Below are 20,193 nucleotides of genomic sequence, written 5' to 3'. Positions count from 1 at the left end.
CGCCTTACGTGAGTTAATTTACGCTGGAAAATACACTTGCATGAGTTAATTCACGCTCGACTATTTTGACCGGAAAAAAAAAATATCAACAAGCATCCCCAAATCAATTAGAGGCCAGGATTTTATTAGCCCAAAAAATCAACTAGCCCCACTTAACCAATAAATAAGCACATGCTGCACATCACAATCACATGAAATAAACGTAGCCATACATTTCCTACGTTTCAGAGGCCAGGATTTTGATTTTACTTTGTCATGAATGATTGATTGGCACTACTATCATTCTTACTTTGTCAATCAACGAAGACGGGCCAGGATTTTTCATATGGAAATGGATTTTCTCGTATATTTTATTATACACTTTTCAGACAATTTTCATACAACTCTCTTATATTCACGTTGCATTCTTACACTCTTTCTCTCCATTGCTTGACCAATAAAAAGAGACAATGGTTATATCAAAAGTTGTCACAAAATAGTATTAAGACAGAGAACACTCATTAATATTTCCCTTCAATTAATGTGCAAGATCTAATGATTTAGCCATCTTGAAGAAAATTCACCAGAAATTGTTCATCGTTCTAGGACAAATATTACTGGCTTGATAGTTAAGGAAACCAAGATGGAAACCAATATAGCATACATATCTTGAAACTTGTGTAGTCAAAGTCAAAGTATTAGAGGCGTAAAAAAATTAGGTTTTCAACATAAAAAAATTTCCTTTTTGGTCTTCTTAACTGGAAAACAGGGGCACCAGTTAGCATGTCTTTAAACACCAAATGAATAAACACGCCTTAACCACGCCATTAAGAAAAAGGCATGAACCACACCATCCCCATATAATAATAATCAAGAGATAGCAAAAAGCTATAGAATACTTGACCAATACCTACCCTATCATCATACAATTGATTGTATAAAATATCAATCAAACTGGACATCAGAGTAAGGATCTTCCCAATAAGGATGATCATGGAATAAAAGTCATTAGGTACTTTATTCTTGAAAAACAACAATATTCTTGATATATTTCAAACACTAAAAAGAAATTCAAAGTGACAGAAATCATCTTATCCTGCCACTACAATAAATCATCTTTCAATTTCAACTTTCCAACCAAAATTTAAAAGTGTTTGGGATAAAATCCCACCGAGTAAATTTATTAAACAAAATTTGCTGCAGCAATTAGTCTAACTCTCGGAACTTAAATGCTTTTCATCGCCATCTAAAAACAATAAATTTGACTTAAAACACTAAATAATTAAGCACCACCAGATCCGTATTTCTTGCCGAACACAAGAACCTGCAACTTGTCGTAACCAGAAAGCACACCAGCACCAGCAACAGCACGGAGGATGTTAGCACCAGCTCCCTTGAACAATGACTTAGCACCCTCATTCTTGAGGATTTGTTGGAATGCATCAAAGGAACTCTTGTACTTGACAGCTTCTCCGGAGGTCATCATCATTCTTCTCCTAACAGTGTCAATAGGGTATGATGCTAGACCTGCACCATTGGTAATGAGCCATCCAAGCGCAAAGCTGGCGAAAAAGCTATCCTGTAATGTCAAGAATTCAAAAGATTTCAGCAGACGATCGAATAAAAATCTAAAGTATCTTGCAGTGGCATGCTTGCAACGAAAAATAATAATTTGGTTAAAATGAATATCATTTGTTCATAGGGGGAAAAAAACAAACCTGCAATTTTCCAGTGAGAAGAACTGGTTTGAGGGAATCATACAATCCGAAGTACAGACCACGGTAGACAATGATTCCAACACAGGAGATGTTGAAACCACGGTAAAGCCCAGCAACTCCATCAGTAGCAAGAGTCTTCTTGTAAACATCAACAAGACCATTGAACTGCCTTTCTCCACCTTTCTTAGCTGCCTTAGAATCATTGGCAAGACGAGTACGGGCATAATCAAGAGAGTAAACAAACAAGAGGGATGAGGCACCAGCAGCACCTCCAGATGCCAAGTTACCAGCAAACCATTTCCAGTAACCATCCCTGTCCTTCTTGAAGTTGAAAAGCCTCTTGAAGTAATCTTTGAATGCAAAGTTCAAAGCCTACAACAATTTAAATAACAGATTCAGCAACACATTAAATACACAAACAATTGGACACAAGTAAAATTGAAAACTAGAAAACGACTAACCTGAGTAGGGAAATAACGGATAACATTGGCAGTGTTTCCTCTCCAGAGAGCAACAACACCCTCATCGGCCATTGTTCTTTTAAAGCAATCACCAATACCCTTGTAAGGCTCAGAAAGCCTACCAGACTTGATCATCTCATCCTGGTTTTGGATCAAAAGCTTAATACGTTCAATAGGAGCAGCAGCAGTTTTGGAAACGGCAGCTGAAACACCACCCATGAGAAAGTCAATAACAAAGTGGCTCTTTTCTGCTGGAGCAGCGACGAAGACAGGTGAAGCAGTTGTTGCAACTGCAGACAAATCAACAGTTGCCCTGCAAGTTGGTGCCATTGGATTCATCAATGCTGCGTTTGAGTAGTTCCCATAGGAGAATCTTTGGGCCATGGCAGGATGGCGGTAGGTTCCTTCATAACCCCTAATACCAGATGAAAGACCAGATCGACGGTGGAGCTGGCCAGTGACCTTCTCCATGATTGTTGGTTGCTTAACCTGATCAACCATGTTTGCTTTCCTGAAAAATGTAATCTAACTAATGTCAAATAAGGTTTCATAAATGATAATATAAATAAACCAAGGCCATCATAAATCCATATCCAATATAATCTCCAAATCAAAAACAGAATAATTAATGGATATTAAATAATTGAAGTCAATCAAAACAGTGAAAAATAGCATCAGATTCAAGTCAATGAGTTCATTTATGACAAACAAGAGGTAATAGAGTTCATAATCTGAAGTATTAAGTTAACAGCAACACTAATTTGCATCAGATTAAAGTAAATGAGTTCATAAATAAATGACAAATTACAAGAAAGATTTATCAAGGACTACATCAGGTCACTACTATAAGCATATATTCTTTTTAGATTCCCTGAATAACTGATGAATCTGGTTTATAATATAGACCAAATACATCAATCATTCAGTTGAATCTAACGAGAGAACTACAATCTAAAGAATCAACCAACAGCTACGTGAATAATAACCCTACTTATCTGGATCACAAAATTTCAGTAGCATACAACTAAATTATCTTCATTTACAGGTATAATCCACAACAAAGACTTGATACCAATCCATCTTAAAACATAGTCCAACGTTCAATCATGTTTACAAAAAATAACATAAGCGAGACAAACTCAAAAAAAAAAAACCAAGATTTGTAAACTGAATTGTGGTCATAAACTGATAAACATTAAAATTGAAATTTCTCACACACGCAAACATGAACTACAATTTTTATATACATATATCATATTAATTAATTAAAAAACAAAGACAAATCAAAAGCAAAGTAAGATCTAAACCAAGTACAGAATTGTAACTACTCATTGGAAAATGTAGAGATAAATTTACACATATAATTTCTAAAAAATAGATCGATTTAACTCTGAAAGCAAGAAAAAAAAAACATTTTTTTTTCTCTAAGACTAAGATCCAATCACAGAGAAACAATCTGAATCAGATCAGATCCAATCAGATCCGAACAGACAAAAACAATCAGTCTCAGATCTATCACATCTTACAATTTATCAATGAAACAACAATGTAACTGTTACAAACAAATCAATAATAAAAAAAAAACAAAAAATCGAACAAAAAATCAACAATAAACACCAAAATCAAAAACCGTATGAATCAAATCAACAGTATCATACATCAACAAATCTGAACAATTGAAGAAAAAATTGAACAAAATGAACAAAAAAAATTCAGATCTGAACGAAAGTGTTACCTTTCACGAAGGGTTTTTGCGAAAGGATGTGAAGAGAAAGAGAGAGAGATTTGTGTGGAGGCGTGCTGCGTGCTTTGAACGGAGCAAAATTCGACCTGAATTTATATGCGAGTTAAGAGTATAGTGGTGCAAGTTGGTGGGTCCGGAGTACACGTGGCGTGTTTTGGTTTGTACACGTAGGATATACACATGCTTTTAGATGCTCGCATCACCGTCCATTACTCCAATTATGTTAGCCCTCGGAAGGTTCTAATGTAGATGCACACTTGAATTGAAAGTACACCGTTGATTTTTTGGTGGAATGGAATTAGGTATAGTAAGTACGTAGTATATCGGGATCGTTTGATTAAGATCAGATGATTCAAGATTTAGGAGATTAACGAATCCAAAAAAATTTAATCTTTGTTTGATGGCTAACTTATAAAATGAAATTATTTTAATCTATTTTTGTTTTTAATAAGCACTATTAATATGTTTTTTGTAAGTCATAATTTTGCTATGGATTTGACTTTTCAATAAAAAAAAAATAATTCCTCCATTTGACTTTTTAATAAAAAAAAAAAAAAAAAGATTAGGTGAGACATGCTCCTATATAAGATTAGGAAGAAACATTAATTTTATTAACAATTTATAAAATAATTTTTGGTTGAGTGAGTGGTGTGAGCTTGAGATATAGGAGTATGTTTCTCTCAAACTTAACATTCTTGATATTAATTTCGATGGAGTAAGTTCATACAGAGTTTTGTTCTAACTTTAAATGGGACATTGCTAATGGACGATTAGACAGATTAATCAATTCTTAAGTCGAATATTGAGTTTTCAAAACATGGTTAGGAGAGGAAAACACATATTGTATGTTTCATAGACGAAGCCTAGTCTTTTCTAAATGGCGATGAAAATTTCGTAAATATGTATCGTGAAAAAAAGAAGAAAAAAAATGTCACCGATAATCTGCTACTAATATAATAAAATCGTACTCCAAAAAATAAAAATCATGATTATCCTTTTTTTAAACTCACGATCTTCTTAATTTTATGTGTCTAATGAGCATTTTACAAAAAATAAAACTAATTTATTCATCGGTCAATCAATAGTATAGTATGTGTTTAAGGTAAGGTTCTTATGCCACATGTCATTTCCACGTTTATTTTCAATATATTTACTTTTTTTTCTATTTTTTAAAATTGATATTTTATTTTGCATAGATATCTCAACAAACTTCGTACTTCATATGGTCAAATTTATAAGCAATATTATAGTATTTGCATTATATTATAGTCTTCGGTTATTCAATAAACTTGAAAAACAGTTGCATCTTGGGGTTCCGCTACAACAGATGCAAAACAATTTCGAAGTATCATCGGGGCTCTACAGTATGTCACCTTGACTCGCCCAGACCTCTCGTTTCCGATCAACAAGTTGTCTCAATTCATGCATCAACCAACAAAAACTCACCTCCAGCAGCTCAAGCGCGCACTCAGGTACCTCAAACAAACCATCAATCATGGCCTGCAACTCATAAATCCCAAGATTTTAAAACTTGAAGCATATAGTGATGCCGATTGGGGAGGGAACCTCGATGACAGAACTTCAACATCAGCATTCATCATCTATCTTGGGGGAAATCCAATCTCTTGGATGTCAAAACGTCAACGCACAGTAGCACGGTCGTCGACGGAAGCGGAGTACAGGTCAGTAGCTCATACAGCTGCAGAAGTTAGGTGGTTAAGCCACCTCCTCGGTGAACTTGGAGTCAACACTCCAACACCCGTCCTATTGTGTGATAACATCGGAGCAACTTACCTCTGTGCCAATCTAGTTTTTCACTCACGGATGAAGCACATTGCTCTTGATTATCATTTTGTGCGTCAACTGGTTCAGAATGGATAGCTACAGGTTTCCCACATTTCCACGAAGGATCAATTGGCAGACATTCTCACAAAACCTCTCTCACGCTTGCGGTTCACTCTAATTCGAGACAAGATGGGTGTCATTGATGGAGACCCCATCTTGCGGGGGCGTAATAAGCATAATATATAAATTATTGTAAAATAGAGATAAGTATTGATTGTTAGTATTCCTTAGTAACAGGAAATTGACTGTGTTGAGTTGTTGGAGTCATAGCCACTGCCTTAGGAATAGGTTAGCAACAACAATAAGTTATACGCTCCACTCCTTAAGATTAGGAACTGAAGCTCCTCTCTTGTACCTTAAATACTGATGTATCTCTCTACTGTCAAATCAGAATTTGAAACTATTTTATGGTATCAGAGCAAAACATTTACTTATAAATGTGACCGGAGTGAGTATATTACTTTGATCTTATCCACTAAATATTTTTTAATATTTTATGTAGCATTAATATCTCAACAAACTACTCATGATATCTTAAATTTTTCTAATTTCATTTTAAAATATTTTTCAATAAAATTAGTTTTTTTAGTTGTTTGTTCAATTCCAATGGAGGAAGCCTTGGCGTTATACTATACTATGAATGGCTAAGTGACATGTCCTTCGATAATGTAGACTTCACACTTCACAAACTCGAAAGTTGAATTTAATAGGCGACAAACAAATGAGGTAGTTTACACTTTAGCAGGGGTTGCCACATTATTAGCTAGCCCCACTACTTATTGTTTGGGGTGGCAAAGTGATCCACCAAATCCATATTCATCCATTCCATCCGCTACAAAATCCATTCATTAAGAGTGTGTTTGGATGAGGGAATGTTTTGAGGGAATGTAATGTTTTGAGGGAATTCAACTACTTTGAGGTGAATTCAAACAATAGAATTCAACTTAAAGTAGTTGAATTCCATCAAAACATTACATTCCCTCAAAATAGTCTCCCATCCAAACACACTCTTAACATTTTTTTTAATGGATTGGATTCCATCCATCCATTTAAAAATATGGTTGGATTAAATCCATCTGGTTTATTTTTAAAATCCATTGGATAGTTTTGAACTAAAAAATTGAAAAATTTGAAAATACAAAACATAAAAATATAGAAATTTAATAGGGGTGAAAAACAAAAAATTTCATTAAATCCATTTGTAAAAAAGATGATATTGGGCCCAAGCCCAAAACAATTTTATTTAAATTTTTAATATTAATTAATAAATAAATTAAGGGGAGGTTGATCGGCCAGCAACCACCATTGACCAACACCACGGCCAGACCTCCGCTGTGCTCCGTTGTCAGCCACTGAACATTTGTCGTCGTTCACCGAAAACCTACAAAAGAGCCGCCGTGAATCGCCAACGCTCCGTTGTCGGACCATCGTGGTCAATGCTGATTGTCGCTGATCAGCGTTGGCAACCACCCCATTTTATATTTTTTATTATTTAATCAATAAAATCTGTTAAACAAATGATAAAAAAAAAGGGCTAAATATAAAATTCTTATTCAATTGGGCTTTAAGAAAAAAAAAATTGTTTTGGACCCAAATTAAAAAGAGTTTTACTTTTCCGACCCTATGCCTTTCCTCGCGCGCCCGATTTTTTTTTCAATTTTACCCCTGGTTCGGATTTCGTTTTCCGAATTGTATTGTTAGAATTTTACAGATGTTTTCAGATTTTCAAATACGAAATAGTGTTTTACCATAACTTTTGCAATTTTAAACTTTACAATTCGTAAAATAAATGCAAATAAACATATAAAACAGAAATAAAAAGACAAAAAGATAATAACAACTCATTTTATTAATTTTACAATAATTTTCAAGCTTTTTAAGCTTATTACATAAGATCCTAAATCTATTTCTACTCTTATCTTATTACATAAGCTATACCGATGACTCCAACCATTGGGGGGGGGGGCGGGGAAAGAAGATGGGGGGGAAGAAGAAAACAATGCTGCTTGATAGAACATACCAGTAGCTTTGGTGCTAGTGGGGAGACAGAGGGGGCACATGGGCCTCTAGGGAACAAGAGACCATGATTGTCAATATGACACCCAGACAAACCAACCTCACACCTAGACTGACCCCTTCCCTATTGATCTGTGATGATGTGTTATGTTTTAATTAATCGCGTGTTTTATGTTATTTTAATTGTGTGTTAGTTATGTATTGTTGACTTAAGCTGTTGCATTATGTTTTGAATAATATATATATTATTATTTAAACTTTCATTACGTTTTAATTTACGTCAAAGATGTTCATTTAATCGTTAAAATAACTGAATAAATGCAGTCCGAATTATATATTTCTGATTGACATAGGGCGTAAGTGTTTTTCAGAATTCAAATTCCGGAAAGCATCAGCATAGGATCCTTTTGTGTGGACCATATTGCACCAAGAGTTTATGTGATCCACAACATTCAAGGACCTCTACAAAACCCCGATTTTCAGTTTCAATACCATCAAAACACACCAAAGAAAACCATGCAAATTTTTGTCATTAAGTTGAGGATCTTTCTCATGCCGTCGCAAATAGATGAATTAGCTCTCTATTTGACGGCATGATGAAGATCTTCAGCATGCTGTCAAAAATACAAACAAACACACCAAAGAGACCATGCAAATTTTTGTCATTGTGCTGAGGATCTTTCTCATGTTGTTTTAAATATATAGATCTCTATATAACAGCATGATGAAGAACCTCATCATGCTGTCAAAAATATATAGATACTCCTTGATGCCTCCTTGATAGATAGATAACTCAAAAATATCAAGAGGTTGCTATGAGTTAGATCTTGCTGCCTACCAGATGAATATGTCATTTGGCAAGGCAGCATGATCTAACTCAAAGAAATCCTCTTGAAAACACCTTCCCAAAAGATTCATCATTTCTGTTATTATCGTTTTTTTTAACTGTTTATTTATCTTATGTTGCTTCAATTTATGTTATGTACCTTTGTTCTATTTTTTTCCAAGGCAATTGCAACGAAAACGATCCAAACAAAAGGGTCTGATGCAGTTCAAACTTTACAATCCGGAATAACTTCAAGCATTCCGGATTATAAAATCGGGACCTCTTAGAAACATTTTGGCCGGTGGCATTTCACCAAAGGTTAAGCTGGTTAGTGGAGTTTTAATACGATTTTTGGACGGTTTTGAATGAAAAACACGTTTTCCTTGACTTCCAAATTACGTATGACTTGTTTTAGGCTATAAACAGGCTTGGATCTTCAACATTTTCCTTCATTCTTCTTCACCCTCCTTTCTTACATTTTCTTCAACTTTTTTTTTAGTTTTTTAGGTAGCTTTTAGGAGTGTTTGTGGTTTCATGGTCATTGTTGATCGTTCATACGACCCCTGCAATTGCATTGCAGCTTATGCGGGGGTCGTATAACGGTCAACAGAGACCCTTGACATCAAAGAAAGACACAAAATATTCATATCGTATTTGACTGGATTATATATTCCGGAAACACTAACAATCTGGTTCGGAATACGTAATCCGGACCAAGGGTATTTTTGGAATTTTTGCAGGGCGCGCGAGTAGGCAACATGGTTAGAAAAGTAATAGTCTTAAAAAAAATCATTTTGGGCTATATTATTTATGTACCAAGTTTGTATGTATGTTTGGACTGTTGTAGGAGATTTCCCCCCTTTATATTTTATATATAATGTATATTTGCCATAAAAAATGGATGCAATGGATTCAAAGAGATTGGTTCGTTGTGATTCTAATGAGATTTCAGGAATGTTCATTATTTGTTCAAATTGATTTGTTAAAGTTTATGTATTCCTTTAAAGGGAAATTGATTTGTTAAGTTTTTAACAGAAAGAACCGATTTTAAATAGAATTTAGACTTTTTCTAGTCTCACATCATATAATTCTAGTTACACCTAAATTTACTTAAAATTTTACAATAATACCGAAATTACCTCTTCATGTAAATTTTTTAAAACCTTTTTTCGTAATTACTTTGAACCTTGACCACTTTTCACCCTTCCACCATAGATGTGCAACCAATACCTATCATGATTAAAGATTAAATCATCATCTTTTTCATTGATCCGTACTTTATTCATACAAGTAAGTGAATTTCATAAAATTCTTCATTGAAGAGTTTTTACTCATTGTTTGTTCGATCTCGTTTATTTTGTTTTGTTCTGATCTGTGTGTGACATATAAGATAGACGTGAATTTAGATTAAACATGTATTATTTGCGCAATGTAACTTGATTTAAGTTTACATATTAAGTATTAAGGTAATGCAACTTTAGTTTACGTATCAAACATGTGAATTCATTTTACATAAATATAACTAATGTGCGTAAACGCGTGAATTCAATTTATACATGTATAACTCAATTTATATAAACTAATTAATAGACTGGGTTTACATATATATAACTAATGTGCGTGAACGCGTGAATTCAATTTATACATGTACATGTAAACGTAGTTTACTTAACTTATGTAAACTCAGTTTACATAAACTAAGTAAACTGAGTTTATGTATATACAACTAATGTGTGTGAACGCGTGAACTCAATTAAAGGATATATTGATAATTTTGGGGTGTAACTTAAATTTTTTGTGGGGTGAATAGTATCTATCTAGAATTTACAATATATAAATATATGTTATCGGTATTATGAACTTTGGTTTTTTATTTCTCTACAATATGAAATTAAATTACCCTGGTAAGTTGTACCAAAAAAATAAAAAAAATAACCCTGGTAAGTCGACTTGTGGACTAAGTGAATATCTTTTTTGACAAATAAGTGAATATTATTATTTTTATTGGATAAATAAATGAATATTTATTATCTATCTATACTAAAACGTATAGAGAAAAAAGAATTTTTTTAACAAATTAGGGTATGAATATAGAAGAATTGATTTTATTTGGATGGTAAGGTACAACTCGTTTTCAATGTAAGTATATCTAGTATTTTTCTATCAAATGTAAGTATATCTTTTTTTTTTTTTTTTGTGTGAAAAAAAATAGATATACTAGACATGAAAAACAAGTAAATGAGCTGTTACGAGAAAAAAAAGGGATAAAATAACAACACAACCAAAATTTTAGCTAAATTTTCTAATACAATATATGAGAGAAGGGTATTTGGATCTTGATCCTACACATGAGAAAGTCTCCAATAGAATTATTTCATTACTATTTTTTTATTGAGTTTTATTTCATTATATATTTTTATTCATAAAACCCTAAAACGTACTATCAAACATTTTTTTGGTGGTGGTCGGAGTTCGAACCCAAAGATTTTTTCTGTTTGATAGTGGCCAGGGTTTGCCAAAAGAAAATATAAAAGTTAACAAATAAAAATCCAAATAAAAAAATTCACGTAAGTAAATTGTATATAGCATTTGCGTGTCGTGCACTTTAACATTAATCTTTTTTTTTTTTTTTGAAGGATTTAACATTAATCTTATCATCTTTATTAATAAAGTAATTCAAAACAATTTAAGTTAATCTGTTAAGAGAATAATAAAACAAGGGATAGAATAACAATCCCTCAAAAAAAGGGATAAAAAAACAACACAACCAAAATTTTAGCTAAATTTTGAATTAAAATATATTGAAGAATAGGAACCGTTGATAGGAGTGGAAATCTACGGCTGTGAGTTTATGATGGAAGAGTATTTGGATCTTGATCCAAAACATGAGAATGTAACCAATAGAATCATTTAATTAATATTTCTTTCATTAAGCTTTATTTCATTTATTTTTTTATTTACAAAACCCTAAAACCCACTACAAAAAAGTATCGCATATATTAATTGTCATTGAGCGTTAAACGTACACAACACAATCACTATGGAAAACAACTTTTTCTATGAAGTTTTGCACAAAAATCACAAACCAAAGTCTGCTACATCACTACACAGTTCTCATAACAACAACAAAATCAATGATGTTTTGGTTTCTCGTTCCAACAAGAAGACTCAACAAACACATACTAAAGTACACTCAGAGAAAAGGTTCCTTGGTTATATAATGGACCGGTTTAAGAAACAACAATGTTTTGTTACTTTGAAAAGGCTAATGTTAAATCTGGATGGAAAAGATTTCAAGGATGCAATGGCTTCAAAGAGATTCGCTCGTTGCTATTCTGATGATATTTCAGGTATGTTCATTATTTTAAAGCTTTGTTATTTGTTCATTACTTTGAAAAGATTGTCAAGGATTATTATTATTTTTAAGGGAAATTGATTTGTCAAGTGTTAACTGAAATAACTGATTTAAGGGAAATATATGTGATTAATGTGGAATCAATGCTAATTCTTGCTATTGTGATTTTGGAATAATCTAAAAACAGGTCAAGCATTAATGGAATTTGAGACCATAAAGTTGAAGTTGGAGAAGGGTTTATACCTCACAACAGATCAATTTGCAAGTGATGTTAGGATCATATTTTGCAATGCCAATAAGTTGCATCAAACGAGCCATAAAATTCAAAGAATAGCAATGAAATTAAGTGAGCTATTTGAGATGAAGTGGAAATCTTTGGAGGAAAGATGGGCAGCTGAGAGACAAAACAACAAAGAAGAAAATATCACAGAAGTATGTCACATAAGCAAAGGAAAGGAAAATGTCACAAAAGCTTGTGGATCAATGTCTTGTAGTGCAAGAAATAAAAGGAAGTTTGAATTTGAAGAGAAGAAGTGTCCGAATTCCGTGGAAAAGAAGGTTAAGAAGCAACATGTTGTGGATAGCATATTGGATGCACAAAGTAATTTGTTTGGTTGCAATAATGGTAGCTTGGAAAGGAAGAAACAAAGGGAAGCTGCTAAATTGATGATACAAAGCATAAAAAGAACGGCGTTTATTGATGATAATTTGTTGTCTTATAACGAGCTGGAGAATCTGTGCGGTCATTCATTGCAAGATTGCAACAAGTTGAATCCATTGAAGACATTTGTAGGGTTGGTTCTAAAGGATGATATTATGGGAGTTACAGATTTGAATGAGGAGAAATTTCTTAACAGAGATTGGGAAGAAGGAGAAATTATCATTCTCGATTAATTAGCTTTTTATATTTAGGAATGACTGCAGCTGATTGTAATGTATTATCAAAGGAAGGAACTTCATGTAAGAATTTATATTCATATTCAATATATATAATGAAATTTTATCCACTCATTATTCCTCAATTGCTTGTCTGGTTTCTTTATTACTGCCAACGTCTGGTTTAAGATATTATCAGTTACTCTTATAGTTATTACTGCCAATGTCTTTATTTGATGTTTGTGAAGCATTGATACTCATTCAACAGTTATTGATGGTCAATTATAAGTTACTGTAATCTAAGATATTATGTGTTGCATTTAAGGTGTGATCAAAGATATTATTAGACCAAGTAGTTTGTTTTTGCAACTAGAAAGGTTCATTGGTGATATCAAAGAGGGGTTATTGGTTAATATGGCACTCCGTTATTTGGGTTCTTTGGAAGGCTAGGAATGAAAAGATCGTCAAGAATTTGGCTAGAGATTGTCGATGAGATCAAAGTGTTATCTTTGAAATGGAGTCTTAGCCGTTTAAAGGGGAGCCCTTGGTTATTCTATGAATGGAGTTGAGATCCGGGAGAATGATTGAAGAGGAGTCGAGCTGCAGCAGATCAGTGGTCCGTCTGGATGTCTTTTTTCTGGTTTTGGGGGCTGTTGGAAGTGGTTGCTGCTTTCTGTCGGCTGAATTGTTGGTGCTGTTCTGCTGCGTGGTGTGGCTTTTTAGCTGTTTGTATTAGGCAGTTTGTGTTTTCGTTGCTTTTTTGGCTAGTCCTAGGGGAGCAGAAAACATTTGGACCTTGTTTCTGTAATACGACACGAGCGGATTTTGCAGCCACAACCACATTATGTGTCTGCTAGAAGACTAAATATAGAGAGACAAACCTTCAAGTTTTAGAATCTCCTTGATACTAGCTACAATATATAGCAGTAGCACCTAAATGTCCATATGCAGTACTTAGGATCAAAAGTTTAGGTTTATGATCAATGTCAACAAGCATTTTGTTGGAATTATGATTGTTCCATCTTAAAAATGATGGTTTTGGATTTCCAAATTCTATTTTGAAAAAATAATTTTGAAGTTGTTTATAGGTTGAGTCACGACAATATCACTCTTTCTTTAAGACGCTTCATGGCACTGTGCGATTAACTACTGCACTGTAGCTGAGTGCTCGACAATTACACCTCCTATATGGTTACTAAAATCAGTCTTTTAATACTGAAACCAATCAATTATGATACTATGAGCATTCTATTTCGATATTGAGAGTTAAGACCACTCAAAAATGTTATCACCATCATTCTAACTTGTAGCATCAAACGATCTATATGGTACTATGACCATTCAAATACAGGTTATCACCAACACCATTAACTTCTTGAACGGCATAAAATATCCAAAGATATATACAATACTCTAAAGATCATTTTTAATTCTGAATGGACATTTTCATTCTAAAAACGAGAGTATGATCTTAAAAGTACTCTTTTATTCCGAAGAGACATAGATTATCGAATGGATGATTCCCTTACGATCATCATTAATTTCGAAGAGACATTATATCTCGAAAGAGACCATGATCTTAAGAACACTCTTAATTCCGAAGGGACGTAGAAGAAAAGGAAGACGTGGCACAAAAATGCATCGAGCAGAAAGAGGAAGAAAAGAGAAAGAGTTTTCCACAACTGAGTCTGTTGAACTGAGTAGAGTCCTCTATTTTATATAAAGACTTCGTAACTGTTTTTTTTATTTTTTTTATTTTATAAGGCCAAAGCAAAATGATATCAGATAGAGAGGCTTCCAACTAAGTTGGTATCATAATCTAATCTTTGTCAAATGCTCATAAATTTTATTAAAAAAAAAGGAAAAAATACCTAAAAATTAGGGGACATAAACTTAACCCAGTAAAACCACACAAGAGTGTTGGTCGACCCCAAACGGGTGATACAAAAATAAAAACAACATACAAGTGTATCAACCTCTAATTAATCCTAAAACTAATTAAAAGTCTTCGATGCTGTGATTGAACCCTCGCTCAAGACGGAGGTGGTTCATGTATCGTCAACTCCCTGCAACAATGGCAAAAAATTAAACGACGCTTTCGAGCCTCACTTTCCAATCAAACAAAGTGAATGATAGTTCATAGTCTGGCATATGAATCGTCTGCCAGCACAAAACAATTCGTAAAAACATAAACAAGTTCTACACGACTCTTTCGAGCCCATGAGTCACACATCAAACATATAGAATGATGAGGATTTTAAAACAATCCGAAATCAATAATGAAAATTGATACGGATATTAAGGCGGCAACTGTTCAGAGGAGGCAAACCTTAATCTCGATACCTGTTGATCTCAACAAACATGGATATTGATCAGAGAGTCAAAACATCGGAACGCCTACCTCAAATCGATAGCATACCTTAAAAGATCAGAATCATGAAACCAACAACAACTTCCTTTCAAAAACGATCATGAGCAAACCAAGGTGACACCGACGGATGTGAGGACTAACCCTATTTGGCTTTTCGACACTACCAGAAAATAGGCCACGTCGAACAGAGTGTTCGCCGATCAGAACAGACACGATGGTGGTCAAACCACACACCAACGCATTATAAAACCCATATGCCAGACCGCGAGAAAAGATGAAAAAAAGCGGACCAATCGACAAACCTGACGACTAAAAGGTGGTGCGAAGGACAAAGGTACTCATCGCACCACCGTAACTGAATCTACATCTCGCTGGAGCAATTTGGAAAAGAAAAAAAAAAGGAGTGGAGGATGGAGAACGGCGGCTGCTGTGTGTTTGTCAAATTTTTTGAAGGGTTCCTTAATATATATATATATATATAGGGAACTTATTTAGTGAGAACCAATATTTTTTATGAGAAACGAGAACTATTTATATCAGCCATCAGATTTAATAAACATGTAAGATTTAATTGTTTCCCTGATTGCTGGCGTTAATTGATACACAAGATTAAGTTAGAAAACTGAGTGGCTGAGCTGTGCTACAAGTTCGCACACTTTTCTCAAATCCCTCCCCTCCTTCTAACAACATAACGGCATAGCTGAATCAATTGACAAACTATGGTTTCCCTTCCTAAAAAAAACTAATATTTTTTGTAATCAATTTTTAATCATAAGTGAATCAAGATGTTAATTAATAAGAAAATATGGAATAGATCACCAATTTTCTTATTGTAAATCTAATTATATGTAAATAAAATTATTAATTATTTTAGTAATTTTTAATTAGAAAAAGTGTTTTAAACTATATAAAAAGCATTTTTCCAGATGATGCATGCATTCGGTTGGATGAAAAGAAAGAAAAAAAAAACTCAATTTAAGATTTTGAAACAGAGTGTGTATATATATAAGGCATGTTTTTTTATGAAGGAATATAAAAAGGCATGTTGTTCTTTCAAAACAAAAAAAAAAAAAACAAAAGAATTGATTCAGCTATGCAGTTATGTTGTTAGAAGGAGGAGGGATTGTAGCACAGCTCAGCCACTCAGTTTGCTAACTTAATCTTGTGTATCAATTAAACGCGAGCAATCAAGGAAACAATTAAATCTTACACGTTTATTAAATCTGATGATTGACATAAATAGTTCTCGTTTTTCATAAAAGATATTGGTTCTTACTGTTCCATATATATAATAAAGATGCAATTTATAATAATACATTAATATTTATGTTATGTACCTTTGTTCTATTTTTTTTAAGGCAATTGCAACTAAAACGATCCAAACAAAAGAGTCTGATGCAGTTCAAACTTTACAATCCGGAATAGCTTCAAGCATTCCGAATTATAAAATCAGGACCTCTCATAAACATTTTGGCCGGTGGCGTTTCACCAAAGGTTAGGCCGGTTAGTGGAGTTTTAATACGTTTTTTGGACGGTTTTGAATGAAAAACACGTTTTCCTTGACTTCCAAATTACCTATGACTTATTTTAGGCTATAAACAGGCTTGGATCTTCAACATTTTCCTTCATTATTCTTCATCCTCCTTTCTTACATTTTCTTCAATTTATTTTAGTTTTTTAGGTAGCTTTTATGAGTGTTTGTGTAACACCCCATTTTCCCAACATAAAAATTTCGCATAAATAATCAGAGTTTTTCAACATAAACGGAATGTCACATTCTTTTCTTAAAATCATAAACTGAATAAATAACTATTTATGTTTTAAAATTCAAATACAAGATCTTTAATACTTCGCAGCGGAATTTATTTCAATAACTAAAACAGTCTTTGGCACGAAGGCCTCTTCATAAATGTCGCATAAAAATCCAATCTAAAAACATAGTCATAAATCTTCAAAAACAATACGTAAAGAATAGAAAAGCAATAACAAAGTTCTCATCCCGTTACGTATCAGAGCACCTAAGACACACGAGAAGGAAAGCTCACACGACATCAACTATTCTTGGTTACCTGTTAGTTACCCATGGTGGGCAAACAGAAAGGGTGAGATTTCACAAACAATAATATTAAGCATATAATTCATCAATTACATTTAACAACATAAGCATCATCAATCATATTTAACAACTCATAGACAACATCATGTAATCATCATAATATTCATCATAGATAATAATATATCATAATTCACTTCTTTAATAGTTCATATAAAGAATCACAGCTTTAAACAATTTCATGATTTAACAACTTAACAACTCGACAACTTGATAACTTGATAACTTGACAACTTAACCTCTTGACTATGCAACTTAATCTTCTAATCATGCATGTGGTACCAATCTTTGAGCGTAAATAGGCTCCAGGGCATCAAGCCCTCAACTTTATTTGAGCGTAAAAAGGCTCCTAGGGCATCAAGCCCTCAACTTAATTGAGCAAAGGCTCCAGGGCATCAAGCCCCCAACAATGAAATGCTAATGCATGGACTCGACCTCTTAACATCTTAAATCGACAACCTCTTATATAATCCAATAATTTGGAACTTCATCATCTTAATCAACTTAGACCGACTCATGCAGCTTTAGTTAAATAACAACAGCAACACAACAGTATACAAAAACAGCATGACATAATAATATCAAATGCAAGTCAACAACGTCTCAATTATTCACATATAATTCAAGTAATGCATATACAATTATATCACAGTATAACAACATCAAATAATAATCAACATCTTAAAACATCATATATACATATAACACTTCATCAATCATGGACAATATCGTATTCACAACATATACATTCATATACTAATTCATCAATCATATACAATTATTCACTGTTACCTACGTGCAGTAATTTGACTATAACTCAAGTTCTATAAATCCTTTTGAAGTCAAACTAACGGCATTAGAAAGCTAACATTCATACCTAAAACTTTCGTGTTTACACCTATGACCAATTCTGTACCAATCAATACCAGTTTTCATTTCAAATTCGGACAAAGTTGTGCTGAAATTCATAAAAATTCACTAAGACCTCCTTGGAGTATTTTCATCAAAACTCCTAAACCAAAAATCAATTTTACGCTAAACCAAAGCCATTGGAAAGCTAACAAAATTATCTAAAACTTTCATCTTTACACCAAAACCCAGTTCAAAACGGAAACGTGTGAAAAAGACGCAAGAACATGAAACAGAACATGCTGTCAGAGAGCAACTTTGGAAAAACACACTTTTCACCCCAAAATCCCAATTTTAACTTCCCTATGCCCAAATTTGATCCCAAAGTTTGTCTAAACATTTATATACATCAAAAGAGACTCAAAACCACATAAAACTTGACCCAAAACATTATTTTAGAAAATCATCAATTAATCACTTTTAACCCTAATTCCCAAATTCTCAAAAACTAAAACCTACAACATGTTAAATACAATTTTCAGAATCATAGACTCAAGATTATTGAATGTTAGTCCCACCCTTACCTCAGAATAAGAAAATCGCAGCCTCTATGTGCTTCTCCATTCTCTTGGCTTTTTCTCCCTTTTCTCCAAAATTGGTCGTACGTTCTATTTTTCTAAACTAGCCTATTTATAATCTTTTATTCTATTTTATCTTATTTCTCTTTCTCCCCCAAAACTCTCTAAAATCTCATAACAAACTCTCAACTCAATCTTATTTCTATTTTCAAATCTTAATCTATTAAATAACAACATAAGCCACTTAATAAATCACATAATCAAATAAATATATTTTAAACTCTTCTTAATAAATTTTAGACTCAATTAAATAATGAAATAAATCTAATAATTCAAAGAGGGCGTTACAGTTTGTGGTGTCACGGTCATTGTTGACCGCTCATACGACCACTGCAATTGCATTGCAGCTTATGCGGGGGTCCTATAACGGTCAACAGAGACCCTTGACATCAAAGAAATGCACAATATTCATATCGTATTTGACCGGATTATATATTCCAGAAACACTAACAATCTGGTTCGGAATACGTAATCCGGACCAGGGGTATTTTTGGAATTTTTATACGGCGCGCGAGTAGGCAACATGGTTAGAGAAGTAATAGTCTTAAAAAAATCATTTTGGGCTATATTATTTATATACCAAGTTTGTATGTATGTTTGGACTCTTGTAGGAGATTTCTCCCCTTTATATTTTATATATAAATATATATTTGGCATAAAAAATTGATGCAATGGATTCAAAGAGATTTGTTCGTTGTGATTCTAATATGATTTCAGGAATGTTCACTGTTTGTTAAAATTGATTTGTTAAAGTTTATTTATTCCTTTAAAGGGAAATTGATTTGTTAAGTTTTTAACCGAAAGAACCGATTTTAAATAGAATTTAAACTTTTTCTAGTCTCACATCATATAATTCTAATTACACCCAAATTTACTTAAAATTTTACAATAATACCGAAACCACCTCTTAATGTAAATTTTTTAAAACCTTTTTTCATCATTACTTTGAACCTGGACCACTTTTTACCCTTCCACCATAGATGTGCAACCAATACCTACCATGATTAAAGATTGAATCATCATGTTTTTCATTGATCCGTACTTTATTCATACAAGTATAAGTGAATTTCATGAAATTCTTCATTGAAGAGTTTCTATTTATTGTTTGTTCGATGTCGTTTATTTTGTTTTGTTCTGATCTGTGTGTGACATATAGGATAGACGTGAATTTAGATTAAACATGTATTATTTGCGCAAGGTAACATAATTTAAGTTTACGTATTAAGTAGTAAGGTAGTGCAACTTTAGTTTACGTATCAAACATGTGAATTCATTTTACATAAATATAACTAATGTGCGTAAACGCGTGAATTCAATTTATACATGTATAACTCAATTTATATAAACTAAATAGACTGGGTTTACATATATATAACTAATGTTCGTGAATGCGTAAATTCAA

General features: G+C 33.1%; 1 protein-coding gene across 1 annotated transcript; it reads right to left on the bottom strand.

Annotated features, from left to right (window-relative positions):
- Positions 1-946: 946 nt before the first annotated feature.
- Positions 947-4,051, bottom strand: LOC25488760 (ADP,ATP carrier protein 1, mitochondrial). Its single transcript, XM_013603711.3, has 4 exons — positions 3,894-4,051; positions 2,159-2,669; positions 1,698-2,069; positions 947-1,558 (listed from the first exon to the last, which is right to left on the bottom strand). The coding sequence occupies exons 2-4, from the start codon at positions 2,657-2,659 to the stop codon at positions 1,262-1,264; spliced, it is 1,170 nt and encodes a 389-aa protein (XP_013459165.1). The 5' UTR covers positions 2,660-2,669; positions 3,894-4,051; the 3' UTR covers positions 947-1,261.
- Between the last annotated feature and the right edge of the window lie 16,142 nt (positions 4,052-20,193).

The sequence above is a fragment of the Medicago truncatula genome, chromosome 3 (genome assembly GCF_003473485.1).
Source record: "Medicago truncatula cultivar Jemalong A17 chromosome 3, MtrunA17r5.0-ANR, whole genome shotgun sequence".
In the NCBI taxonomy this organism is placed as follows: domain Eukaryota; kingdom Viridiplantae; phylum Streptophyta; class Magnoliopsida; order Fabales; family Fabaceae; genus Medicago; species Medicago truncatula.
This window is presented reverse-complemented; position numbering and strand designations above follow the sequence as displayed.

Bases quoted from the DNA above. Each gene is read 5' to 3' on its own strand.
- LOC25488760 (XM_013603711.3), bottom strand. From the start codon at position 2,659: ATGGTTGATCAGGTTAAGCAACCAACAATCATGGAGAAGGTCACTGGC. The intron at 2,070-2,158 runs GTTAGTCGTTTT...AAATTGTTGTAG, and splicing joins TCCGTTATTTCCCTACTCAG to GCTTTGAACTTTGCATTCAA. The intron at 1,559-1,697 runs GTTTGTTTTTTT...TTGACATTACAG, and splicing joins TTCTCACTGGAAAATTGCAG to GATAGCTTTTTCGCCAGCTT.